Here is a 27912-nt window from a genome sequence, read left to right as displayed (position 1 = left end):
AGATGTGGGTGGTTTGGGTGGAGAGAAGTTTGTTTTCTTTTTTTCTTTTTCTTTTTTTTGTATACAAGATCGAAGCTCGTGAAAGAGCTAACATTAATCACAAAAAAAAACAGACACATAAAACATAATAAGGGGAGCGGTAAACAAGATCGGGAGAGAGGGACAAGCACAACATTTGAGAGCAGGGACATCGGGAGATCTGTGGGAGGGAGAGGGCTTGGGGGAGGAGGTGTGGGAAGGGGGGAGAAGTATAAAACACATGGACACTGCAATGACTTCCAGGAAAGAAGTCGGTATTTCAAAAAATTTGATCTGGGGTGAATTAGTGGGGGTAGAAAAGATCAAAAGATCAAGGTTTTGGATGGGGGAATATAAGAGATGGTGGTATCATTAGGCCGCAGCTTGGTAGCATTGGGCGGCAGCTTGGTAGCATTGCGCGGCAGCTTGGTATCATTAGGCGGCATCTTGGTATCATTCGGCGGCAGCTTGGTATCATTAGGCGGCAGCTTGGTATCATTAGGCGGCAGCTTGGTATCATTAGGCGGCAGCTTGGTATCATTAGGCGGCAGCTTGGTATCATTCGGCGGCAGCTTGGTATCATTAGGCGGCAGCTTGGTATCATTGGGCGGCAGCTTGGTAGCATTGGGCGGCAGCTTGGTATCATTAGGCGGCAGCTTGGTATCATTAGGCGGCAGCTTGGTATCATTAGGCGGCAGCTTGGTATCATTAGGCGGCAGCTTGGTATCATTAGGCGGCAGCTTGGTATCATTAGGTGGCAGCTTGGTATCATTAGGCGGCATCTTGGTATCATTAGGCGGCATCTTGGTATCATTAGGCGGCAGCTTGGTATCATTGGGCGGCAGCTTGGTATCATTACGCGGCATCTTGGTATCATTAAGCGGCAGCTTGGTATCATTAGGCGGCAGCTTGGTATCATTAGGCAGAAGCTTGGTATCATTAGGCGGCAGCTTGGTATCATTAGGCGGCAGCTTGGTATCATTAGGCGGCAGCTTGGTGTCATTAGGCGGCAGCTTGGTGTCATTATGCGGCAGCTTGGTATCATTAGGCGGCAGCTTGGTGTCATTAGGCGGCAGCTTGGTATCATTAGGCGGCAGCTTGGTGTCATTAGGCGGCAGCTTGGTGTCATTAGGCGGCAGCTTGGTGTCATTAGGCGGCAGCTTGGTGTCATTAGGCGGCATCTTGGTATCATTAGGCGGCAGCTTGGTATCATTGGGCGGCAGCTTGGTATCATTACGCGGCATCTTGGTATCATTAAGCGGCAGCTTGGTATCATTAGGCGGCAGCTTGGTATCATTAGGCAGAAGCTTGGTATCATTAGGCGGCAGCTTGGTGTCATTAGGCGGCAGCTTGGTGTCATTAGGCGGCAGCTTGGTGTCATTAGGCGGCAGCTTGGTGTCATTAGGGGGCAGCTTGGTATCATTATGCGGCAGCTTGGTGTCATTAGGCGGCAGCTTGGTATCATTAGGCGGCAGCTTGGTGTCATTAGGCGGCAGCTTGGTGTCATTAGGCGGCAGCTTGGTGTCATTAGGCGGCAGCTTGGTGTCATTAGGCGGCAGCTTGGTGTCATTAGGCGGCAGCTTGGTGTCATTAGGCGGCAGCTTGGTGTCATTAGGCGGCAGCTTGGTGTCATTAGGCGGCAGCTTGGTGTCATTAGGCGGCAGCTTGGTGTCATTAGGCGGCAGCTTGGTGTCATTAGGCGGCAGCTTGGTGTCATTAGGCGGCAGCTTGGTGTCATTAGGCGGCAGCTTGGTGTCATTAGGCGGCAGCTTGGTGTCATTAGGCGGCAGCTTGGTGTCATTAGGCGGCAGCTTGGTGTCATTAGGCGGCAGCTTGGTGTCATTAGGCGGCAGCTTGGTGTCATTAGGCGGCAGCTTGGTGTCATTAGGCGGCAGCTTGGTGTCATTAGGCGGCAGCTTGGTGTCATTAGGCGGCAGCTTGGTGTCATTAGGCGGCAGCTTGGTGTCATTAGGCGGCAGCTTGTTGTCATTAGGCGGCAGCTTGGTATCATTAGGCGGCAGCTTGGTATCATTAGGCGGCAGCTTGGTATCATTAGGCGGCAGCTTGGTATCATTAGGCCTCACCCCATGTAAAAGGAAATGAGTGAGGATCATAATAATAAGTGTCTAGGGCTCGTGGAGGCGCTGTTAAATATATCATGCACACACATGCCTACTGGAATTGATTTTGACAGACAAGCATGGCCACCAGACTCTGTGGCATTTGGATTTCAACATCCGCTCTGAGTCTGGGAGGTCGGCAGTTCGATTCTAACTCTGGCTGAGTCATACCAAAATTTTGGTATGTTGTGTTTCCTTAATTGATGCTTAGCATTTAGAGGATAGATCACGGACAGACCCCAAGGGGTTGGCATCCCATAGGAAGGAGAGAGGGGGACGTGGTGGGATTGGGACAGATTTCTACTTAATTGCTCTGCTGCCGACAAGATGGCTTTGTCTGGTGATTGCATTTTTTAATAGAAGGAATAGCACCAGACTCCAGAACTCTTTGTACCTCAATTCAAAAGCTGTGAAAGTTTTGTAATCTTGCCCGTTCTCAGAACATGCAGGGCAAAAGTGATTATAACAGAGATTTAATACCCTGTGTAATTGATTCAGACACTTCTAGTCATCCCTTGTTTGGACAACAAATTGTTCCCTTTTTTTTTCTTTTTTTTTGAAGTCTTATTCTATGAAGGATGGGGGGAGCAGTGAGAAATGGGGACATTTTCCTTGTTTGTATGTGAACAAAATGTATGTGCACATCGTTTTTCCATCATGAGTAAAACATGCTATTAATCCTCTTGGGAAAATGGCCAAACATTCATTCTAATGCTCAACTTGAGAAATGGCATTTTGTTGGCCTCTTCCCGGCTTCTTTCTTAGTGAGCCTTAAGATTTATTTTTTTTGATCCCCATCGGTAACGTGTACATGGTATTGCAACCCCATTCAACAGAATAGTTATGTCAGGTTATGTTACAATGTAATGGATATTTGCTTACTTATTTAACCTGAACAAATATCCATTGGTAGTTCTGAAGCGCAGCTCTTCAAAAGCTGGTTGAGTAATGTTGTGTGGCATTGTGACAATGTGGTCGAGCAATTAATTAAATTTCGAAATTAGTGATTTGTCTAATTGTTTAAAAATGACCACTGTAATATTCAACATCGCAGGTTAATGTAATTGCAGCTACAGAATGCTTTGTGTTGATATGGATATTGTGACGTCAGATTGAATCATCATGATGCGACGCCCAAGAATAAGCATCAAACCCAATGTGAGGGGAACTGGAAGATTGATCAATGACAACTTGAAGTCAAACACCTTGGGGGCTTCTATGATCACAGACTCATTGACGACTAACGTTGGAGCGGCAGATGTTGTTGAAGAAACAGTTGTTGAAGGTAAGGCTGCTATTTTGAACTTGTGTCAACAAAGCAAATTGAAGGTCGTTTTTCAGGTGTGGGGGAAACAAAGTTCAGGCTGTGGATGTGAGTTCCCATAACCTCTCCTCCACTTTCCCCATTCCCATCCCCATACTCCTTGTTTTCTTTTTCTTCGGCAATTTTGCAGTTGGTGAGTATCTGGTACTTCATGGTGAACAGAACACTATAGTTTCCAAAAATGGGAACGATGGTGAACAAATGAAGAGTCAGACTGCATATCCACAGCACATAACTGGCTGCAGATCATCCATCCTGGAGGAAAAGCCAAAGAGCACGAGTGTGCATGCCAGGTTTGGACACACACTTGTCTATGATAAAGCCCCGTGAGAGCTTGCGTTTGTATGAGAAGTTTACGCTTGTCTTTGAATGCATGCATTATCTTGGTTATTGTTGGGATCTTTATTACCTCCACCACCTAAGGTGGATGGAGGTTATGTTATGACCCCTGTCTGTTTGATTGTTTGTCTGTCTGTGAGCAGGTTATCTCAAAAAGTTATGGACGGATTCGGACGAAACTTGGTGGACAGGTTCGGTGTGTGACAATGACGAGTTTATTCGATTTTGGTGAAGATCCGGATACAAGATCCTTTTTTAATTTTTTTGTTTGTGTGTTTGTCTCTTTGTTTTACCGGTGTGTGCCCCGGTTTAGAATAGGTACACCATATCCCTGCGTGTCGTAACACAACAACAACATGCATTTTAAAGTCCATTTTCCCTACTAGAACGGGGGTTAGCCTAGCGGTCCCCATGACAATCTTCTCCATTTTGCCCTATTTTCTGCATCTCTCCTTGTTAACCCCCCCTTGCCCGCATTTCTTCTTCCACCATCTTTAGCCAAGTCTTTCTCGGTCTTCCCCGTCCTCAACTTCCTTCTACAGTCATTTCCATCACTCTTCTCAACCAGTCACTTTCATCCTTCCTCAACACATGACCAAACCATCTCAACCTGTTTCTCTTCACAACATCAATCACAGGCTCTATTCCCATCATCTTTCGCAATTCATCATTTGTCTTCCTCTCTCTCAACGATACTCCGCACAGCGTGTCGTAAGAGGCGACTATAAAAAGGGTTGGCGTCAGGAAGGGCATCCGGCCATAAAAACATTGCCTCAAAAAGAGAACCATGACAATTACAACTACAAATGGGCAGGGTACAGCCCGAAGTGCCCCGTGGGAGACCCCACTCCCTCTCATCAAAACTCAAGGTGGGGAACCCGATCGAAGCAAGGGTGGAAATCACTCCATTTATGATGACGAAACGTCTGATGCCCGACGTGGAGATCGGTTTCTGAGGTTTCGGACATGGAATGTAGGGACAATGACAGGGAGATCAGTAGAAGTGGTGGAAGTATTGGTCAGAAGAAGAGTGGACAATGGACATATGTTATGTGCAGGAGACGAGATGGAAGGGAAGTGGTATGAGAATGGTGAAGGGTAGGCAGGGACAGAAATACAAGTTTGTGTGGCAAGGGTGCCCAGAAGGCGTGAATGGTGTTGGTGTCCTGTTTTCTGAGGAGTTTGTAGACAGTGTGTTGAGTGTGACTAGAGTGAGTGATAGGTTGATGATGGTGAAAATGATGATTAGAAAGCTCTTGGTGAACGTCATCTCGGGATATGCCCCGCAGGTTGGTCGGAGCGATGAAGAGAATGACAAGTTCTGGTGTGCGATAGAGAAGATGAGGAAGTTGTTGTGGTAGGAGGAGACCTAAATGGACATGTGGGAAGGAGTATGGATGGTTTTGAGGGTGTTCATGGGGGTTACGGATATGGTGTGAGAAATGGAGAAGGTGAAAGGATTTTGGAGTTTGCTGATGGAGCTGATTTGTTGATTTGTAATACTTAGTTCCAGAAAGAGGATAATAAGCTTGTTAAATACACGTCAGGTGGGTCGACGACACCGTTGACTACCTGATGGTGCATAGGCGAGATAGGGGGCTCCTCCGGGACACAAAGGTGATCCCGGGGGAGGAGGCTGTTTCACAGCACCACTTGGTTGTCTGCAACATAAGGGTGAAAGGTGTGAGGAGAGCTCGGCGGGTAAAGTACCAACCGAGAATGAAGGTGTGGAGGTTGAAAGAGGTGACAGTGAGGGAGGCATTCAAAGAGAGGCTGAGTATGGTAGATGATGATGTGATTGAGCTTGAAAGTGGTTGGATGTCAATGAAAGATTGTCTGTTGGGAGCCGTTGGTCAGGTATGTGGATGGACAAAAGGACCACCAAGGCACTCGGAAACATGGTAGTGGGATGATGAAGTTGGAAAGAAGATTGACGAGAAGAGGAAGAAGGTCAAGGAGTGGCAGAAGGCAAAGGGCATGGGGGCAGAAAAGGCAGAGCTGCAAAGTTATAAGGCTGCAAAGAAAGAGGGAGCAAAGGCGCAGGAGGCATGTAGGAAAATGTTCGGACAACGCTTGGATTTGGAAGAGGGTCAGAGAGTGGTATTCAGGATTGCAAAGTAGATAGCGAAAGAGAGGTGTGATGTGATGGGGGTGAGTTGCTTGAAGGATGAAGTGGGACAAATCGTTGTGGACCCAGATGGAATTAAAGGAAGATGGAAAAGATATATGGAAATGCTGTTGAATACAGAGAATGAATGGGATGGCAACATAGAGAGTAACCCAGTTTTAGGACCGGCAGAGAAGATAACCGAGAAGGAAGTTGAGGAAGCGATAAAAGCAATGAAGAGTAGAAAAGCGGGAGGGCCGACGGGAGTTGTGAGAGATATGTTGAAGGCAGCGGGAAATTGGGGTGTGAAGAGAATGACAGAGATCTGCAATCTGGTGGTGCAAGAAGGCCGTATTGCAGTGGATTGGGAACTGAGTACCCTCGTCCCCCTATACAAGGGGAAAGGTGACCCTCTGGACTGTGGCTCGTATCGAGCGATAAAGTTATTGGAGCATGGAATGAAGGTATTGGAAAGGGTGATGGAGAGGAGGATGCGGAAGAAAGTGAAGATTGACGAAATGCAGTTTGGATTTATGCCAGGAAGAGGAACGACAGACGCGCTTTTTATTGTGAGGCAGTTGCAGGAGAAGTACATGGAGAAGAGGAAGAAGTTGTTTCTTGGGTTTGTTGATCTGGAGAAAGCATTCGATAGTGTTCCACGTGAAGTAGTGACATGGGGATTGAGGAAGTTAGGAGTGGAGGAATGGTTGATCAGAGTAGTGATGGCAATGTACAAAAGAGTGTGCACAGCTGTAAGGTCGAAGGACGGGAACAGTGGTGAGTTTGAGGTGAAGGTGGGAGTGCATCAGGGTCGGTACTTAGTCCACTACTATTTGTAGCTGTGATGGAGGTGCTGGCTCGGAACGGAAAGGAGGGTTTACCGTGGGAGTTGTTGTATGCAGATGATCTGGTGTTGATTGCAGAAAGTATGGATGGACTGAAGGAAAAGATGAACAAGTGGAAGGAATGCATGGAGACAAAAGGTCTGAAGGTGAATATCGGAAAAACGAAGGTGATGGCAAGTGGTAAAGCATGTGGTGAGGTGGAAAGAACTGGGAAGTGGCCGTGTGCTGTGTGCAGGAAGGGTGTCGCAGTGAATTCCATTCAATGTACAATGTGTGCTGAGTGGGTTCATCAAAAATGTTGTGGTATGAGAGGGTCATTAACCAGTGTGGCACCTACATTCAAGTGTAAGGTGTGCACAGAGGGAGCTGCAGATGGAGGAAATGTTGAGTTGGATCTTGGAGACGGCGTGAAGCTGGAAGGTTTGAAAACATTTTGTTACCTAGGAGACATGCTGAATGGAGAAGGTGGATCAGACTCCAATGGTTGCTCGAGTGAGATGTGAATGGAAGAAGTTTCGGGAACTGAGTGGCGTGCTGACGAGGAGGGGAGTGTCGTTGAAGCTGAAGGGAAAGGTGTATGCTACATGTGTGAGAAGTCTTATGATTTATGGGAGCGAGACATGGGTAATGAACGTAGAGCAGCAACGAAGGCTGGAAAGGGTGGAAATGCGAATGGTTCGGTGGATGTGTGGAGTATCGTTGAGAGAGAGGAAGAGAAATGATGAATTGCAAAAGATGATGGGAATAGAGCCTGTGGTGGATGCTGTGAAGAGAAACAGTTTGAGATGGTTTGGTCATGTCTTGAAGGATGAAAGTGACTGGTTGAGAAGAGTGTTGGAAATGAATGTAGAAGGAAGTAGAGGACGGGGAAGACCGAGAAAGACTTGGCTAAAGATGGTCGAAGAAGAAATGCGGGCAAGGGGGTTAACAAGGGGAGATGCAGAAAATAGGGCAAAATGGAGAAGATTGTCATGGGGACCGCAAGGCTAACCCCCGCTCTAGCAGGGAAAATGGCCTTAAAATGCCTGTTGTTGTGTTGTTGTTTGTCTCTTTGTTTGTCTCTCAGCAGGATATCTCAAAACGTTGTGGACGAAACTTGGTGGACTGGTTGAATGTGTGCAAAGGACAAATTGATTAGATTTTGTTGAATATCCGGATCTGAGAATTTTAAACGTGATTCTTCACAATTAAGAAATTGCCAAAAACTATATATAGCATGATATTTCAAAAAATTGTAAACGGATTATGACAAAACGTGGTGGTTGAGTTGGGTAGGTAACAAGAACAAGCCGGTTATAATTTGGTTTGGGTCCAGATGCAGATCCAGCCTATCAGTGGACGACTAAACGTAAAATGTTCAGTGTGGTGGAGGTATGCACTCAATTGAGTGCTGTTCTAGTTTTAAGTAAGTTTTCTTGCCTTTATGATTGTCGACATTTTATTCAAAGAGTTAAAGAGGCCTTTTTGGTTACTCATTAACTCCGAAAAATAATTTTCTGTGATGTGATGTTGGTGCATGAATTCTTGTTTGTTTCACAGTGGTGCATTTTCTGCTACAAAAGATTCATCACAGAGACGAGCACTGAAGCCATCTCCCTCCCTCGCTGCACGACGAAAAAGGCTGACACCGACACCCAAGATCACCCAGCCACCTACTGGAGTTCAGCAAGTTGAAAAGGTCCTTCAAGGAGGTCGTCAGCATGTGATGTCCCAGCCGCCTCCCATGGCCCAGGCGCCTCCGACGTCCCTGCCGCCTCCCGCGTCCCTGCCGCCTCCCGCGTCCCTGCCGCCTCTCGCGTCCCTGCCGCCTCCTGCGTCCCTGCCGCATCCCACGTCCCTGCCGCTTCCCGCGTCCCTGCCGCTTCCCGCGTCCCTGCCGCCTCCCACGTCCCTGCCGCCTCCCACGTCCCTGCTGCCTCCCGCGTCCCAGCTGCCTCTCATAGCCCACCCGCCTCCCAAGACCCAGGTGCCTCCGACGTCCCTGCCGCCTCCCACGGCCCTGCCGCCTCCCACGGCCCTGCCGCCTCCCACGGCCCTGCCGCCTCCCACGGCCCTGCCGCCTCCCACGTCCCTGCCGCCTCCCACGTCCCTGCCGCCTCCCACGTCCCTGCCGCCTCCCACGTCCCTGCCGCCTCCCACGTCCCTGCCGCCTCCCACGGCCCAGCCGCCTCCCACGGCCCTGCCACCTCCCACGGCCCTGCCGCCTCCCACGGCCCTGCCGCCTCCCACGGCCCTGCCGCCTCCCACGGCCCTGGCACCTCCCACGGCCCTGCCGCCTCCCACAGCGCTGCACAAAGTTACAGATGAAAGCTTGCAGAGTGAGGCAGCTTCCATTCAGTTCAAATCTCAAATACTAACTGTTACGGTTTACAATGATGAGCCTGAACATTTGCTTGGAGAGGGCATTCAGAACAGCACTTTCATAACACCACTTACAGCTCCACAGGTAGTACCGCCAGCAGATGGCACATCCTCGTTAGATGCTCTTGGGCAAACCATTGGGCCTGACAGTACCCCATCGGTTTCCTTGTCGCAAACACGACCTTCCCTTGCGATTCGTGCTTCTCGTGGCTCTTTCGCTGAGGCACTGGTAAAGGGCAGATGCCGGCGGCCCTCACTATCTCGGCTTCAGACTCCCCAGCCAAACTTGCAGGCTGTTGATAAGGCTGCGAGAGCTGAGCAAGAAAGGAGCACAAAGAAAAAGGTATGAAGAGTTTTTCTAAAGAATGCATTTGTATAATTGCAAATTGTTCTCACAAGGTTAAAATTATAAATGGTGTCCCAAAAATGGCAAACTTGCATCGAAATTAAAGTACATTGGGTTGTACCACAGATTTCCAAAACAGTTAAATAACCAAATTCTGACATGGATAAGCATACAATTGCTCTTCTGAAGGACTGCTTGCTATCTCTGTATAGTAAGAAGCTGTCCAGACAATTCGTAACCCCAGACCCAATAAGGAAAAAACAAACATGTCATACTCGGATCCATGTATCATGACGCAGCGGTTGTTTTGCCATAACCATCAGATTTTGTAATCCTCTGACCTTCCACAGCATCTCCTGTGTGCACGGCACACATTCTTTCGGTAACTCCGGCCTGGTTAAATTTCCAAAATCCAGGCTGATAGCACCCCTCAACTCTTATATTTATCGCCTTTCTTGTTTATGGAACCTGGTGTTGGCTTAGCGGTCAGGGTACCGGCTTAGGATCCTAGGATCCTGGGTTCAAATCCCGGTCGATCGCTGAATTAACGCCAAGGGGGTTGACTCAGCCTGTCATCCTTCCGAGGTCGGCTAATTGAGTACCAGTTCACTGGTAATTCCCTGTTTGTCGTAAAAGGCGACAAACAGGGTTGGCGGCAGGAAGGGCATCCGGCCGTAAAACATTGCTTAAAAAAAGGGGGCCCAAAAAACAACAACAACCACGGTCCCCGAAAAAGGCCAATCCCCGCTTTGCGGGGAAAAATGGCCTCTAGAGGTGTTTTTTTTTTGTTTGTTTGTTTATGGAACCGTAATCCAGAAGCTGTTGTGTCTCACTCTTCGTTTCAGGCAGATGCACTGACTGCCACCTTGTTGATCATGATCTTTATTACCTCCATTGACTATTCATAACCTAACACTCGTATTGCTGAGTTCAGTGTTTTCTATCTCCCTCGCTCCCTCTCTTTCTCTGCCTCCGTCTGTCTGTCTGTCTCTCTCTCTCTCCCCCCCCCCCCCTCTCTTTTCCCTCTTTCCTGTTTGTCCACTTGCTGGATTTGCCCTGCTGCCACACTGTCAATTTAATTTTGGTCTTCCATGAGCCGCGCTGTGGTCACAACCTCCGACAAAATCCGGAAATGGGAAGATTGGGAAGCGCGCATTCAAAGCACTCTTAAAAGATGAAGAGTGTGATTGGGAAACACATTTAATGTGCTATTAAAAAATTAACCTGACACGTCTTATCCATGTCACCCCTCCCCACGGTTATATCAGAACAGCGGATTTGTCACAGTTACCACAGTCACGGATTTTTTTTAACCCCAATATGGGGCCGTTCAAAAATTATGTTATGCTATTTTTGGAGTAAATTGCATAAGGCTGCTGGGCCATAGAAGTTCACGGTTCACGTTTCACGTTTCACGGTTCACGCGTGTAAAGAAAATTGGACAAACGTAGTATGACTTGCTCTGGGCCATAGAACGCCTTTCATGTTTCACGTTTCACGTGTCACGTTTCACGCGTGAAAGGCGGAATGAACATGCACACTTTTTCTATGCGTGAAAACGGAGATCTCGGTCGACCTGATTATTTTTATGTCGGTCTTTTGGAAAAAAATTAAGACTGAGTTTATGACAACACAAATCTATAGATTGAATTTAATGAAAACAAATATAACTTTGTAAGCGCAAGAGAAGAGAGGTCTCACCACCCAGTCTGAACGTTTTCAAAAGTAGACTCGCTAGACTACTAGACAAATTACCCTAGCCTAGATCATCACGACCAACACCACATTATCCAAATTAATAGGTACCAACCTGAGAGTAATGATGAGCTTTTGTTCTGCTTCGATCGATTTTCTCCAGTTTGTTTGACCTGGCTGTAGATGTTCCAGGACGAGGGTCTTCAAGGCATCGTAAGTCCTGTATGACATCCTGGTATAATTGAAAAACAGTTCTTCATCGGGATTGTCAAGCAGATAACGGAATGTTCGGTGGAATTCACCACGGGTTTCTCTCAGAAGGAAGTGCTCTCGGCTCCAAATTCTGTGCCTTTTTCTCTTCCTCCGTCTTAGTAGAAGCAGAATGAGGCAATCTTCTTCATCCGAAGAGTCCATGTTGACGGTTACTCGGCCAAAGCAGAACTGGCGCGCAACACGTGAACAGCCAAGCGTGAAATCCTATGGCCCAGGGTCCGATTGTTCACGTGAACGTGAACCGTGAAACGTGAAACGTGAACCGTGAACTTCTATGGCCCAGCAGCCTAATGTAACACTAGATTCCCATGCGTCCTGACGAGCTTGATTAAACCTTACAATTATTGTCCCCCGTCGCACAGCGGAGCGAAAGGGGGACTATGGTTTTCCCCTCCGTCCGTGTGTCCGTCCGTCCGTGCGTGCAGGCGTGCGTGTTTGCGTGCGTGCGTGCGTGCATAAGCGAAGGACCGCATTCGAATTTGGTGTGTGGGTGCAACCCACGTCAAAATCCAAGATGGCCGCCGTCATGTATGTCTGATGCCATGTATGTCTGAACCTTGTGAGATGAATATCTTGAAAAATAAGCGAAGTACCAACTTCTAATTTGGTGTGTGGGTGTATCTCGGCACAAGGAAGAACGCTATTGAAAATTGGGTCGCCACGTCAAAATCCAAGATGGCCGCCGCCATGTATGTCTGAACCTTGTGAGATGAATATCTTGAAAAATAAGCGAAGTGCCAACTTCTAATTTGGTGTGTGGGTGTATTTCGGCATAAGGAAGAACGCTCTTGACAATTGGGGCGCCACGTCAAAATCAAAGATGGCCGCCACCATATATATGTCTGAAACTTGTGAGCGAAATATCTCGAAAAATAAGCGAAGTACCAACTTCTAATCTGGTGTGTGGGTGTACCTAGGCACAAGGAAGAACGCTGTTTAAAATTGGGTCGCCACGTCAAAATCCAAGATGGCCGCCGCCATGTATGTGAACCTTGTGAGATGAATATCTTGAAAAATAAGCGAAGTACCAACTTCTAATTTGGTGTGTGGGTGTATCTCGGCATAAGGAAGAACGCTCTTGACAATTGGGGCGCCACGTCAAAATCCAAGATGGCCGCCACCATATATATGTCTGAAACTTGTGAGCGAAATATCTCGAAAAATAATCGAAGTACCAACTTCTAATCTGGTGTGTGGGTGTATCTAGGCATAAGGAAGAACGCTATTGAAAATTGGGTCGCTACGTCAAAATCCAAGATGGCCGCCTCCATGTATGTCTGAACCTTGTGAGCGAAATATCATATCATAGCATGTTTTCTGCGTCTTCCACTTTGTCAACTCGCATCACTTCACCGACGGGGGACCTAGGCGTAACGCTTGTTCGACATATTAGTTCGGGAGCGTATGTAATCCCGTGGGATTTTGATGTTTATTTTGTATTCTTTGCGGGAAATCATTAATTATGATGTGAGTAAGGGAAAAAAATTTGGCGCCAATTTTTTCGAGTATGTTTGCATATTTTTTATGCAAATTAGGTATGACATCATAATTCGTAAATAAAAATTAAACGATGTAAATTTTCTATGATACAAATTTAATTTTGTGGACCCTATGCATAGATTTTAGCAGACATTGTCTGTATTCAGTATCTTATCTATATAATAATAGCGTAAGGACTCGACTTTGTTATCCCTTTTACGCCGCACCCAGTGACCCGATGCCCACGGCACTAATGGATTTACGATCTACGAACCACGCTCTTTGTTTATCACGTACAGACATACTCGAAAAATCTGAATTAGCCGACGTTGGGGCCCACAAGCATCCGATTAACGGCCGATACGATAACCTTGGTTCATGATAACCTTCAAGTGGCTGCATCAATGGTCAATTCAGCATGTCAAGAGCGCAAGTATGACGAATTAGACAACCGACACAAGCAATTACTAGCTGTGGTAGATGTCTCTTTAATGGACAAGCTGAATGAATTTGATGCAAAGATGGAAACAAGTCATCCGACTTTCAAATTTGCCAGAGATTACATGAAATTTGTGGCTTGGATATGGATGTTCATTCGTGCAACACGGGAAGGCAATTGGAAATTGCATCTAGAATCGCTTCGAGCATTGTGTAAGTACTTCTTCGCACATGATAGACAAAACTATGCCCGCATGGTTCCACTGTATTTGGCACAGCTGGAGAAATTGGAAACAAATGATCCCGATATCAATACAGAATTCATGGCTGGCAACTTCTGCGTCTACAAAAATGAAGTCCCTTTCTGCGCAATAGGCCCAGATCATGGCATTGAACAGGAGAACAAAGTCATGAAGATCCTTGGTGGTTTGAAAGGGCTAACACAGCAACCGGCAGCTATGGCCAGATGGTTTCTGATTGCACCTGAGCTAAGTCGCTTGGTCAATGAAGCTGAACATTTGGTGGGTAAAGTCTCCCAGAGATCAGTAAGGCATCATGATTTGTCAGATGCTAAGTTGGAACGGTATGAGGATAATGTAGGCAAATTGAGAGAGGTGCTGAAAGTGAATGATCCATTCATTATTGAAGATGATGAGCTCATCAACATCGTCACACAAGCGATCATGCCAGAGGTAGTAAAACAGGCAGTAATACAGCGAGATAGTGTTGGAGAAGAGATGTTTGAGAAATTTGTTCAAGAGCGTCTTGTAAACCTAGAGCTGAATATCTGGAGTCCTATGAAGAAGGCAAATCTCAAGACTTGGAAGACAGCAAGAATGGTTAAGAAGAGCAAGAAAGCTGTCGCTGTTACAGCAATTAAGAATGAAAGAGCACTGTTCGCCCGCCTCCTTGTTGCGATACTGTCACGGCCAGATATTGACCTGAAGGAGAGCATCAGTGAGTTTGAGTTTGCAGAATATCCTCATTCACTCTTCACTTTTGATGGTATCTTGCGGTCTTGTGTTGCCAAAAGTAAGCTGATGACTATCTTGGAACGTTTGCCTGACCAACAGCAGCTTGTTGTTGCACAAGGAGAGCAAACACAGCATGGCAGAGTCACAATCATTGATGGAATGGCCGTGGTCCAGTCAATGGGGAAACCTACATGGGTGAAAACTTGCTACGATCTCGCCAATCACTTTTTGCATGTCCTCGATTGCAAATCTCAAGGATTTCATGAAGTTCATGTCGTTTTTGACCGATATGACATTCCTAACTCCCTGAAGGAAAGAACACGCAATTTGCGCCTAGGGACAGTGACGATGATGATGATGTTCTTGAAACGTAGCTCATGCGGTCAGCTCCAGATATGTCCATGTACTTATTTTTGGTTTCCTTGTTTTAAAACCATTTCATGTATAATGGCACTATTGCATACATCAAATGCATGGTGAACACTATATTACTATGACATCATAACTAATTTGCATATGATGGTTTGATAGGTCCCCTTGAATATAATGAAGATATATTGAAAACCCCAGCACAAGACTTTAGTAACAAAAGCAAAGGAAATACCTTTATGTACACGGAAGCATGAACATTTTCCATAGGCTTTTAAAAGGTATGACATATCATACTTGAATAGAAAGCAAAACGATGATTGAGACATGCTTTTTTCCTAGTTTATAAGTGATAAATATTAAACTAGAGGTATTGACACCATAATGTATGTATGAGAGCAGGAAAATTTAAAATAGCATTGTAGATGACAGCCAAAATGCTAATTTTTGCATTTTTTATGTGTATTCTATGGCGTCGTAGTTCATGTGCACAAAAAGGCGGGAAAAAGTGTTCGAAAAAATTGGCGCCAATGTTTTTTTGATTCAGTGGTCATCGTAGATTAGATTCCAGTAGAAATTAGGAAATAAACATGAACGGCCCACGGGAGCCATTTTGGAGACATACGGCACCGCACTATATGATTACATTTTTCAGGGTCTCTCGTCGTGAATAACATTCGACCCAAACAAAGCCAATGGAAATCTAAGGCGACAAACCCGGGCGGTGTGCAGTCGGCAGAGGCCTACAGGCCTACTGTGTTATGCCGACCAGAAAACCAAATGGTGGCCATATCATTTGTCTGTGTGCTATGGTGGGTGGAGTCAAGCGACAGATATGGGCATGGTCCGGCAGCTGTCCAACTAATAGGTGCACATCTCAAAAATTGAACCCCAAAATAATCCAAACAACAATAACAGCAAAACCAGGTTCTTGTCGACCGAAGGTGGTCTTGTAGACTCTTGCAGCCCATAATGTCTAACGGGCCAAAGGTGGCAATCGAATTGAAAGATGAAAGAAAGCCAAGAAATTACAGAAAAGCCATAGAAAAAGGAATGTTTTGAAACAATAAAAATGTGTCATTCCCTGTTTGGTGAACCTTTTTTTGAAAATATCTACACCATTTATATATTGGAGATGTATCCCTCACCCCCTCCCCCCCCCCCCCCCCCTCTCCCACCTTATCCATACTTGATCCCTATCGCCTGCATGACATACAAGTGCATTTGCTAGTTTGTTTTATAAACTGAGTTTCCTTACAAGATGTCTATTGTACCAAAAAAAAAAAAACACCTATAGAGGCCATTTTTCCCCGCAAGCGGGGGTTGGCCTTTTTCGGGAACCGTGGTTGTTGTTGTTTTTCGGTCCCCTTTTTGAAGCAATGTTTTACGGCCGGATGCCCTTCCTGACGCCAACCCTTTTTGCCGCCTTTAACGACAAGCAGGGAATTACCAGTGAACTGGTACTCAATTAGCCGACCTCGGAAGGATGACAGGCTGAGTCAACCCCCCTGGCGTTAATTCAGCGATCGACCGGGATTCGAACCCAGGATCCTAAGTCGGCACCCTAGCCGCTAGCCCAACACCAGGGAAGATGTCTATTGTACGTTCTATATATATTTTGTGTTGTGTATAATCATGAATGATAACATGAATGTTATTGTAACAACAAACAATAGTATTGTGTTGTGTGCACAGAACTCCCGAAAGCATGATAAACAGTTGTGGAAGCAGCATTCTTCATCTCCTGACCGCAGCCGTATGACCATGAAGGACCTTATCTATTGGATGCCTCATAAAAATCCCATGGCGTGAGCACGACGAGTCAAGTTTTGAAACATTTATGTTGAATAAACAATAAGAACTTCAGTTTAAAACTTTTGTTGAAGAAATATGGACATAACTCGGATTCCTATGCTCCGATCCTCTCCCACAACCTTCACCTCCACTCCCCCCCTTCCAATTCCCCTTCCAATGGTGTGTCAGGCTCAGGGAAGAGTTTATGTATTACTTGCATTGTACTTTCTAATGAATGAAAAAGATATTAAGAGTCATCGTCACAGTGACCTTGGATACCAGCATGACAAACTTTGTGCTGAAATGGGCCAGTCTGTTCAAAAGCTCCATTCACCATTTTCAGCACATTTTATTGGATTGCTAATTCACAGCTTGTAATGTCGTTCGTCAACCATTTTTAGGGCTGCAGCAATTTTTCCGACATCCAGTTATGCAGAGCCTAATTATACATCGCCTAAAAACCTGTTTTGGCAGCAGAGCATTGACCTGGAAAATTATAGTGAAAAGTTAAGTGATGGAACAACAAACAAATAAACCATAATTTTGTATGGAATTTCAAAACTGTAACCACGCACGTTGATTGCAGATACAATGTAGAAATTGTAAACGTCAGTGCAATAAAAGCCGCATGAGCCAACTATGCTGTTCCTCAGGTTGCGAGAACCTCAGGATGTGATTTGCCCACCAAGTGTTCCATCTAGAACGAGCCACACTGAGTGAGTATCTTGCTTCGCTAATACATCGTTTCTTGACTTACTATGATTTGTACACAAAGTGGTCCTGCATAGATACGCAGATGTAATCCAGATCATCACTTGGATTGTTTCTGATGAAGACAGTGATGCCACCATTAGGGTGTCGGTTAATAATATGAGTTCTCTTAGAAGGAACTTCGACATGGGAGGAGGCTTGTTTGGGTTTGATTGTGAGAGCTCCTATGTTGCCATGGCAATCGGAGTTCTGAAACGAGTATTTGGCTCTTTAACACAGGTTTATTTACTTCTTCTTTCAGGTGCAACAAATGGTTGCTGGTGGAATCATTTGCTGGAGGTGCAGCTCTGCCACCGATGCAATGCCCACTGTAGGTTAGAGCAGGAATTTGCCATTTGTTCAGGATGCCGGCGATAGGTTGCCAACTCTCCGTGAAGGGCCTGTGGGATATTTAACGTCCACCAACTATTAGTATTGCTGTCAGATGGGACGCCTAGTTTTAACGTCCACCTGAAGGATGGTACACACATTGATGCCTTGAGGCTAAAGAAAAAATATTGAGGCTAAAGAACTATAAAAAAAATTAAAAAAAAGAATATTCAGTCAGTAGGCCTACACTTGTGAGCAAGAACATCGAGTTACAGCAACAAACTGCTTAGGAAGTACCAGGCCATGTTTCTGCAATTTAATAAACCATGAGAGTGAAACATTTGTCTTTCCCTTTAGTTCTTCATTCCGTTTTCAGGAACACACACAGTAACACACACACACAGTAACACACACACACAGTAACACACACACACACAGTAACACACACACAGTAACACACACACAGTAACACACACACACAGTAACACACACACAGTAACACACACACAGTAACACACACACACAGTAACACACACACAGTAACACACACACAGTAACACACACACACAGTAACACACACACACACAGTAACACACACACAGTAACACACACACACACAGTAACACACACACACACAGTAACACACACACAGTAACACACACACAGTAACACACACACACAGTAACACACACACAGTAACACACACACACACAGTAACACACACACAGTAACACACACACACACAGTAACACACACACAGTAACACACACACACAGTAACACACACACACAGTAACACACACACACACAGTAACACACACACACACAGTAACACACACAGTAACACACACACAGTAACACACACACACAGTAACACACACACACACACAGTAGCACACACACAGTAACACACACACAGTAACACACACACACAGTAACACACACACACAGTAACACACACACACAGTAACACACACACACACACACACACACACAGTAACACACACACAGTAACACACACACAGTAACACACACACAGTAACACACACACACACACACACACACAGTAACACACACTAACACACACACACACACAGTAACACACACAGTAGCACACACACAGTAACACACACAGTAGCACACACACAGTAACACACACGTGCACAGTAACACACACACAGTAAAACACACACACACGCACACACAGTAATACACACACACACACACACACACACACACACACACACACACACACACACACAGTAACACACCCACACACAGTAACGCACACACACGCACACACAGTAACACACACACACACACACACGTGCACAGTAACACACACACACACACACACACAGTAACACACACACACACACACACACACAGTAACACACACACACACACACAGTAACACACACACACACACACACACAGTAACACACACACACACACACACACACACACAGTAACACACACACACACACACACACAGTAACACACACACACACACACACACACAGTAACACACACACACACACACACACAGTAACACACACACACGCACACACAGTAACACACACACACACACACACGTGCACAGTAACACACACACGCCAAATCACAACAGCGACTCGCCTGAACAACAGTGGAGACAAATAGCACCTGCAATGTCAGCACTCTTATTAGCCATCCAAGGCCACACAAAAGCAAGCAGTAAAGCATAAAGCAGCCCCCCCCCCCCCTCCCCTTTCATTGACAGTAAAAAGTGCTTTAACTCGATCGATCTGTTTTGCAGGTTATACTGGGAAGCTGAGTGCAGAAACACAAGCCTTTGTCAAGGTACTGTTAACCTATATTGTACTTTGTACTGAATACGGAACCCCCCCCCCCTCCCCCCACTCCCCAGGCCTCTCCACCGAAACAGCAGCGAAGATGAGACGAATGATGATGCCGGCGGGGAAGAAGCCATGGTTGCACCCCAGGTCCGCGTGGCTGAAGACGGATCCATTGTTTTAAATGAGGAGAGGTCTGTTCTCAGAATAATGAAGAGATAACGCACTTTTTTTTTTTTTTGCATTGATCCAATGCTCATATTGGACCTTGTACACAAGTCACATGCAGGAAAAAGACATGAGCAGACATCAATTACACGGCTATTGGAAGGCAATATGGACAAACGTGTGGTCGAGGGATTTGAACGTGGGTTCGAAGCATTATTATGAGCGTTTCAGAAGAGAATGCTAAAATATGGTTTGTACAAAAGGTTATTCGTCATGGCTGGTGTAAGTGGATCATGAGATTGCATGATGGTTTGAGAACCACAATATAGTTTGTGGCTTTATAAACAGTGTTGGGCAAACTAAACTAATCAGGGGGCCGCATGTCTGGCCCCCAAACAACGTAAATATTGCAAGACTTTCTTTTATTGCAATTACAAGCCAAAATTATACATTTTGATTTAAAAAGAGCTATATATTACATCATCTATACATTAAGAATGTTATGAGGGTTTAAACACATCAATCCAAAATAAAAAGCATTTCAAGTGACGAATTCAAGAAAATAACAACTCTTTTTATATATTTTGTTTGTCTGGTTGATTTGTTTGTGAAGTATATGTCAGCTCTTTCACGAGCCTCGATTCAGTATACAAAAAAAAGAAAAAAATGCATTGACTTCATGTAACTTCTGCGATGACCATGTATTGTGTGAAGCATTTTAAGTGATCGTACACAGTGTTAATTTTAAGGCTAGGGGTTTTGGGGGTGGAGGTGGGAGCACAGGTACATGTGGTGTGAGCGACATGCGAGTTGTAGGAAACACGCATCGGATTACCTTTAGGAGAAGTGCTCACCAGGTTGTTGCTTTTTACAATTTTTCTTGTTTTTCACATACTTTTATCGAGTCTACCATGTTTCTTTTATTTTTCCTTCAATGCTAACACACTTTTAGATTCACAAGTCACTTTCAAATACAGTAAATTGTTTCTAAATGTTCTTAGATGATGAGGCTGTTACCATGGAGTTCTTAGTTACCATGGTTATATTATTGCTCCTCCAGTGTGACTGTCGAGGTTTCACGCTTGGACGGTGCTACTCCCATCAGCAATGACCCTGTGTACGAGTATGGCTCCGATACCAAATACTCGAGCTTCCGTAAGAGTCACCAGAGTCGTCAGTGGAGTGATTTGGGTGAGGCGAGTTTCTCAAAATGCTTCTTTGAACGCTCGTTTTCATTAACAAAAAAAAAAAAAACCACCTTTAGAGGCCATTTTCCCCCGCAAGCGGGGGTTGGCCTTTTTCGGGAACCGTGGTTGTTGTTGTTTTTCGGTCCCCTTCGGTTTCGGTTTCGTGGTTTGGCTCGTTTTCATACCTATCTCGTAATTATTCTTGTCATAATTCCCCTTTTCTCGACTCTTTATTGATTGCACCCATTCCTAGTATTAAAAGTATCGTTGTTCAAACAGGTACACAAACTTTCACCATTCATGAGATACTTGTGTTGAACCAAACCAAATTTGGAACCAAATTGGTGGAGAGGAACCATATTGTGTTCCTTGAAGTGTTCAAGAAGATGTCTGAACCAAGTGGAAATAAGGGAGGGGTAGTGGTGGAGGTTTGTGAGAAGGGGGGGGGGGGGGTGCTTTATACATATTTGACAAACTGCCATGTGACATTTTGTTTGTAGATAAAATCTTGGTTAGTGGAAGAGTGAGTTGACAGGGGGTGAAAATCAATGGATCATTAAAATAGGTTTCTTATGTAGCACTTTTCCTTTTGGATTAAAATCTTGAAGTGCTTTACAGTGCAAGGAAACTTAATGGAAAGAAGTCACAAAAATACTGTGAAAAGATCGATTTTTGGGAAAAAAATTCACGAAAAGCAGCGTTTTGGTGTTTTTAAAAACGTTTTTTTTAACTTTAATTGAGAGGTCTATGCAGATATTAAATGGGAACATTCCAAAATATATGCGCATATCGACAGAATGCCATATTGGAGCTACTCGGTGAACAAGGCATTTGTCTATAGCTCGTTGGAGTACAATTGGTCCTCGGTTAACGTCATGGTTACGTTCTTGAAAACACGACTTTAAGTAAAATGACGTTAAATGGATCAGTTTATCTCACAAGAATGAATGTAAATACGTGAGGTTAGGTTCCTTCGAAAGGCTTGGGGAGCTTTAAACAGTCGGGGCAAGATTTGGAAATCTGCGCTTCCAATGGAGCTGAAACGAAACTTCTTTAGAGCAGCTGTTGAATCAGTTCTTGTAAATGGGGCAATTACATGGACCTTGACATCGTCACTAGAAAAGGCCCTGGATGGTGCATGCACTCGCATGCTCAGAGCAGCCCTTAACATCTCATGGAAGGAGCACCCCACAAAATATGAATTGTATGCAGAAATCCCACCAATCAGTGTAACCATACGTCAACGTAGATTAAGATTCGCTGGGCACTGCTGGAGAAACAAAGACGAGGTCGCAAGCGATGTTTTACTTTGGTTACCAACTCACGGCAAACAGGCACCAGGGAGACCTGCGAAAACATGTATCGATAAGCTTACAAATGATACTGGGTGTCTGGTTAGCGAACTACCTAATGCCATGAGTGACAGAGATGAATGGAAGAAACGTGTCATGGAATGCCGAGCTAGCTCGACGCAGTAAGTAAGTAAGTAAGTAAGGTTCCTTCGTCTACATTCAATGCATCACATTTAAGTAAATTCACACATTTTTCATTGCTTATATATTCTGTATTGTACATTGTAATACAGTACTGCAAATACATGTAAATAAGCTACAAAAAAATCACTCTTTAGTACAATAAAACAATCCACTGGTGGATGTTGGAGAGTGGGAGGGTGGCGAATCGTTGGATCCGGAGGTGTCCTCCCCTCCCTTGCTGTGACATGAAGGCTTCCACTGGTTGATGACATGACTGTTTTCCTCCCTCCTGAAAAAGCATCAATGCTTGTCTGCTTGCTGCCCTGCCTCTTCTTTCCTTTATAAATTTCATACGAGGTGTTGTCTGGTGTTGGCTTAGCAGTTAGGGTGCCGGCTTGGGATCCTAGGATCCTGGGTTCGAATCCCGGTTGATCGCTGAATTAACGCCAGGGGGCTTGACTCAGCCTGTCATCCTTCCGAGGTCGGCAAATTGAGTACCAGCTTGCTGGGATGAATGATCACGGTGTGTACCCCGATTTAGAATAGGTACATCGTATCCCTGCGCATCCTAAGAGCGTGACCAAGGGTTGGCGTCAGGAAGGGCATCCGCCCATAAAAACATTGCCTCAAACAGGGAACCATGATTGTCATGGGGCCCGCAATGCTAACCCCCGCTCCAGCGGGGAAAATGGCCTTAAAACGATCATTCATTCATTCATTCACCAAAGACTTTCCATGATATTTATATGTCATGATGATGTAATAGCGAGTTATAGATAAATAATCGCGATGTTCTGTGAAGCCTTGACATCTAATTAGTGTAGACGTTATAACGAAACCACTTTAAGTGGGGACACCCTGTACTGGTCTCAAACATGGGCTGGCACTCCAGCATCACATCCTTCTCTTTCGGATTCTGTGGAATCTAAAGCTCGCAACAACATTATTTGAATCTATTGTGATGAAGATGAAGCGCAAGGTCTGTTGCTTTCACAGTGTAGGAAGGCCAGTGGTCTCTTCTTTTTTTTAAACCGCATATTCTCCAATATTGTTCTCTCAGTCCTCTGACCTTCCCCAACAACTTTAGGATACACATGTTCTTCCAGTAACACTCTCCTGGTCAAACTTCAAAAATCCAGGCTAACTGCACACCTAAACTCCTTTGTTTCTTGCTTCTCCCGTCTATGGAACCGCCTTCCAGAGGGCATTTTCTCACTCTTCCCTCTAGAGATTTAAGCAGTCGGTGCTCTGCCACTTCATGTCATCCCCAATCTTGACCCATGATCTTTATTACCCCCATGAACCCTTCCTAACTCCACTCTCTTACTTGCTGATTTAAATGTTTACTCCCACTTCTATCATTTGGTCTTCCTTTCCTGTTTGTTGTTTCTTTGCTGGTTATGCCCAAGTGTTGCCCTGCTACCCCTCTGTCAATTCATGAGCCTTGCTCTTGTGGAGAAATAAAAACCCTGGGGAATCACCAAAAGTATTTATCCTTGTGTGAGTGATTACCAGGATTACCAAGAAAAAACTGGCGTACTGCCGGTTACGCAAGGTGTGATTAAAAAATATGTATACATGGTTAAGGCTCATGGAAGAGTGAGGGCACAGAACAGATCCCAAGATGCACAACAGAACAAAGGAACAGTAGGAGAAAGGGGAAACAACAACGTCAGAGTGGAGGGAGAAGGTAGACAGAGACGGATAAACAAGGGATGCAGGAAATGATGAAGGGTATGGGAGAATACAAGGGGTGGACAAGATGCATACATGAGCAACATTTTGGGAGGGGTAGGAGTGGTTTAACAGAACTCGGTGAGTTATGCACTGTCCAGTCTGTGTTAGAATCTCAGCCTAGCTATAAACTGCTAGCCTGGTGTTTCACATGGAGGGGTGAGAGGTGGTTTAACAGTTTTTTTTGTTTGTTTTTTGGGGTTTTTTTGTATACAACATTGAGGCTCGTGAAAGAGCTAACATTAATCACACAAAAAGTCAAACCGACACATAAAACACAAAATAAGGGGAGCGGTAGACAAGATGGGGAGAGAGGGGGAAGGACACAAACGCAACATTTGAGAGCAGGGACATCGAGAGAACTGTGGGAGGGAGAGGGCTTGGGGGGAGGTGGGAGAGGTATAAAACATATGGACACTGCAAGGACTTCCAGGAAAGAAGTTGGAATTTCAAAAAAGTGTATCTGGGATGAATTAGCGGGGGTAGAAAAGATCAAGGTTTTGGATGGGGGAAGATAAGAGATGGTGGTGAACAGCTGTTTTAAAGACCTAGAGGGAGGAGTGGGATTAAAGGGAGTGGGGGAGTTTGTTCCAGAGGTGGGAGAAAAGGTGAATGAAAGAGTGAAGGTGAGCAGAGAGCCTAGATTTTGGCAGTTTAACCATAAGTGGGTTGCTGGCAGATCTTGTGCGACCTGTAGGAATATTTGGGGGACAGAGCACAGAGAGAGTTGGGGGAGCAAGGCCGGAGAGGAGTCGGTAGAAGACAGAAAGACCACCAACCTGCCTGCGGTGAGTGAGTGAAAGGCCCTCGGAGTTAGCTTCATCGCAGGAGATTCCAATGATTCTGAAAGCTTTGGTTTCAACAGCGTGAAGCCGAGCTAGGTGTGAGGCAGGAGCACCGGCCCAGAGGGGGTAACAGTATTCCATTGAGCTGCGGATAAAAGCCTTGCATGTGGTGAGGAGCTCAGGTGTGCCAAGGAAGGACTTCGCACGATGGAGGATGCCCATTCGGTGACTGGCTTTGTAGGCCAGCTTGGAAATGTGGTTTTCCCAAGAAAGATCATGGCAGATAGTGAGACCCAAAAGCTTGAGCGACAGAACTTCTTGGAGAGGATTGTTGAGAAAGTAGATGGGAGGGTTTTCCAGTCGGTCTTTTCGGAGAGGCATAGTAAGAGTGTGAGATTTGTCAGGATTGAAAGACATGTTCCACTTGTTTGACCAGTCTGTGATTTTGTCCAGGTCTGTAGAGAGCGAGGAGGCTGCAGACTGCCGACCTGAGGGATGAAGAATGGAGCGGCAGAGAGTGGAGTCCTCAGCAAAGAGATAGAGAGGATTTTCCAGAGAGTCAGAGAGATCATTGATGAAGACCAGAAAAAGCACAGGGGCCAGAACACTACCTTGGGGAACTCCAGCCAGAACAGGAAGGGGCGATGAGAGAAATCCATTCAGGGCCACACGTTGACTATGACCAGAGAGGAAGTCCGCAAGTCAAGCATGGAGATTTCCATGGATACCATAGGAGGAGAGTTTGGTGAGCAGAGCTGGGTGCCAGACCGTATCGAAGGCACGTGATATGTCAAGGGAGACAGCTCTGATTTCCTGTTTGGCATTGAGGACCTCCATCCATTGTTGAGACAGCAGAAGCAACATGTCCAGAGTAGAATGACCTGTTCTGAATCCAAATTGATGATCGGAGATCAAGCCATTGGAGAAGAGGAAGGATTTGATATCCGAAGCAATGATGGATTCCATGACTTTGCTGATAATTGGAAGCAGGCTGATTGGTCTGTAGTTGCAAGGATCTGTTTTTGCACATTTTTTGTGTAAAGCGGTAATGTTTGCTGATTTCCAAGATGCTGGCAGATGACCTTAAGCAAAAGAGAGCGTGAAAAGAACAGGGAGAGGGTGAGATCGAGCGGCAGAGCAGGATTTTAGGACCCGTGGGCTGATGCCGTCTGGTCCGGTTGCAGAATCAGAGTCGAGGTTTGACAAAAACTTCTCCACCTTGTCAGGAGAGAAGGACACAGGAGCAGTTGGGTTCGACTGGGTAAGGTGGGAACAGAGAGAGATGGGTTTGGGACACAAGATTTTGAGGCAAACACAGTTGAGGCATTCAGCTTTTTCACGTGCGGAGTCAGCCGTGTGGCCGTTTGAGGTGAGGGAGGGGATGGAGGGGGAACATACACCAGAAACGGATTTGACCAGATGCCAACAGGATTTGGAGGAAGGAGACAGGTTTGAGAGTTCATTCTTGAGTGTGGAGAGATAGTGCTTCCTGGCACTCCTGAGGGTAGACACACACTCGTTCCGAGCTTGGTGGAAGGAACTGAGATTGCCTTCAGTTGGATTTGCCTTCCAAGAGGCAAAGGCAAGTTGTTTCAGGGCAACTGCCTCACCACAAGATTCAGTGTACCATGGACGGGAGGAAGGGTAAGACAACTGAAGACGAGATGGGATAAATCTGTGCATGAGAGAGAGCAGTTTGCTTTGGAAGAATTCCCAGGAAGAACTTATGTCAGAGGCAGTAGAGATGGGAGACCAGTCCAGATGATTGATGGCTGCTTTCAGTCCGTGCCAGTCGGCCTGAGTGAAATGCCAGACTCGACGACGCTGAGGAGGCTCTCTGAGAATGGCCAGAGAGATGGCCACTTTAACAAGCACATGATCAGAAGAACCGATTGGAGCAGAAGAAGAGCGGCAGACATTTGCAGGGAAGTTTGACATAACCAAGTCTCGAAGAGAAGATACTCCATTGACTGAGATCCGGGTCGGGAAATTGACAGATTGTGTCAGTCCCAATGAGTCGGAGAAGTCCTTTGCTGAGGTGCCATGGCTGGTGAGAGAGGAACCCACACCCAGCCAGCTGGCATGATGACAGTTGAAGTCGCCACATATCAGGAAGAGAGAGTTGGGATGAGTTGATAGAAGTTGGTCCATGTTGTCAGACAGCGACATGTAAATGGAGTCATCACTGTTTGGAGGATGGTACAGAACACATCTATATAAATAAAACACAGTTTGTGTGTGTGTGTATGTTACCGATAGACTCCTAAACGGAGAGGCTCACGTGCTTGATATTTGGCATAGACATGGCCTTTGAGCCTGGGAAGGACATGGCCTACCTAGAATTATTTTACGAGATCCATATTTTTTATTCATATTTACCTCAGCGCATTTCAGCGAGGAACATCATACACGGAATCTCAGCCGGTGCCAGAGCAGCTCGCTGATTCCCTCAGAGCGATCACGTGATGTTCCATCCTCGCTGCCAGACCACTGAACGGAAAATATATAGAATGACCATTGCCATTCACACCACATAGGTGGAGATGCAGCTACTGGGCGCCATCTTCGTTGGCACTCGATGCTGGGCGATGGTGATTTCCGTCACGCGTTTGCACGTAATTCAGAGCGAAAAGCGATTGCGTTTTTTCACCTTTTGTGCGATCGTGTTTTGTGTCGATTTTTGTCGATTTTGTGTGATGTGAATTATACGTCTTTCCACAACCCTTCCTTAACCGATTGAAGCAGTTTATTGCCACACAAAATGGCATTTTAACAGTTGTCTCACTTTTAAAATCTGGGACATGTTCAAAACAAACGGGATCTGCGAAGCGAGTTGGTCGAGTCGTGCTAACCAAGATGGCGACACGGCGGCTACACTTTTCACGGAGTATGAGCGTTCTATATATTTTCAATTCAGTGCGCCAGACTCGCTCACGTACTTGATTTGTGGCATGGACATGGCCATTGGGCCTTCACGGTGTAATTTGTGCGAGGCTTTTGTCCGAGTGAGCTTGAGTCGAGAGGGCGAATGTACGGGTTGGGAATGTATGGGTCTCCCTTCCCCGGCCCGGCAACGCCGGTACTGGAGGGCGTCACAGGATCGGTGAGTCTCCAAAATCCGCTTCGTGCTGTTGTTGCGAAGATGCAGGACGATGTCGCGATTGTTG

The 27912-nt window shown here is 45.7% G+C and overlaps 1 protein-coding gene across 3 annotated transcripts in view; it reads left to right on the top strand.

Moving 5' to 3' along the window:
• The window catches only part of LOC137434485 (uncharacterized), a 73478-nt gene that overhangs the window by 10047 nt on the left and 35519 nt on the right, over nucleotides 1-27912 (top strand). For all 3 annotated transcript variants that reach the window (XM_068127538.2, XM_068127536.2, XM_078785586.1), the window contains exons 2-8: nucleotides 3250-3423; nucleotides 3593-3755; nucleotides 8293-9457; nucleotides 16384-16496; nucleotides 17136-17198; nucleotides 19471-19590; nucleotides 20625-20755. In XM_068127538.2, coding sequence (XP_067983639.2) covers nucleotides 3261-3423; nucleotides 3593-3755; nucleotides 8293-9457; nucleotides 16384-16496; nucleotides 17136-17198; nucleotides 19471-19590; nucleotides 20625-20755 — 1918 coding nt within the window. In that variant the 5' untranslated portion in view covers nucleotides 3250-3260. The remainder of the gene's footprint in view (nucleotides 1-3249; nucleotides 3424-3592; nucleotides 3756-8292; nucleotides 9458-16383; nucleotides 16497-17135; nucleotides 17199-19470; nucleotides 19591-20624; nucleotides 20756-27912) is intronic.

This window comes from Myxine glutinosa, chromosome 10, assembly GCF_964187855.1.
Source record: "Myxine glutinosa chromosome 10, kmMyxGlut1.1, whole genome shotgun sequence".
NCBI classification, from domain to species: Eukaryota; Metazoa; Chordata; class Myxini; order Myxiniformes; family Myxinidae; genus Myxine; species Myxine glutinosa.
Note: the sequence above shows the minus strand (reverse complement) of the source record. Positions and strands in the feature narration are given on the sequence as shown.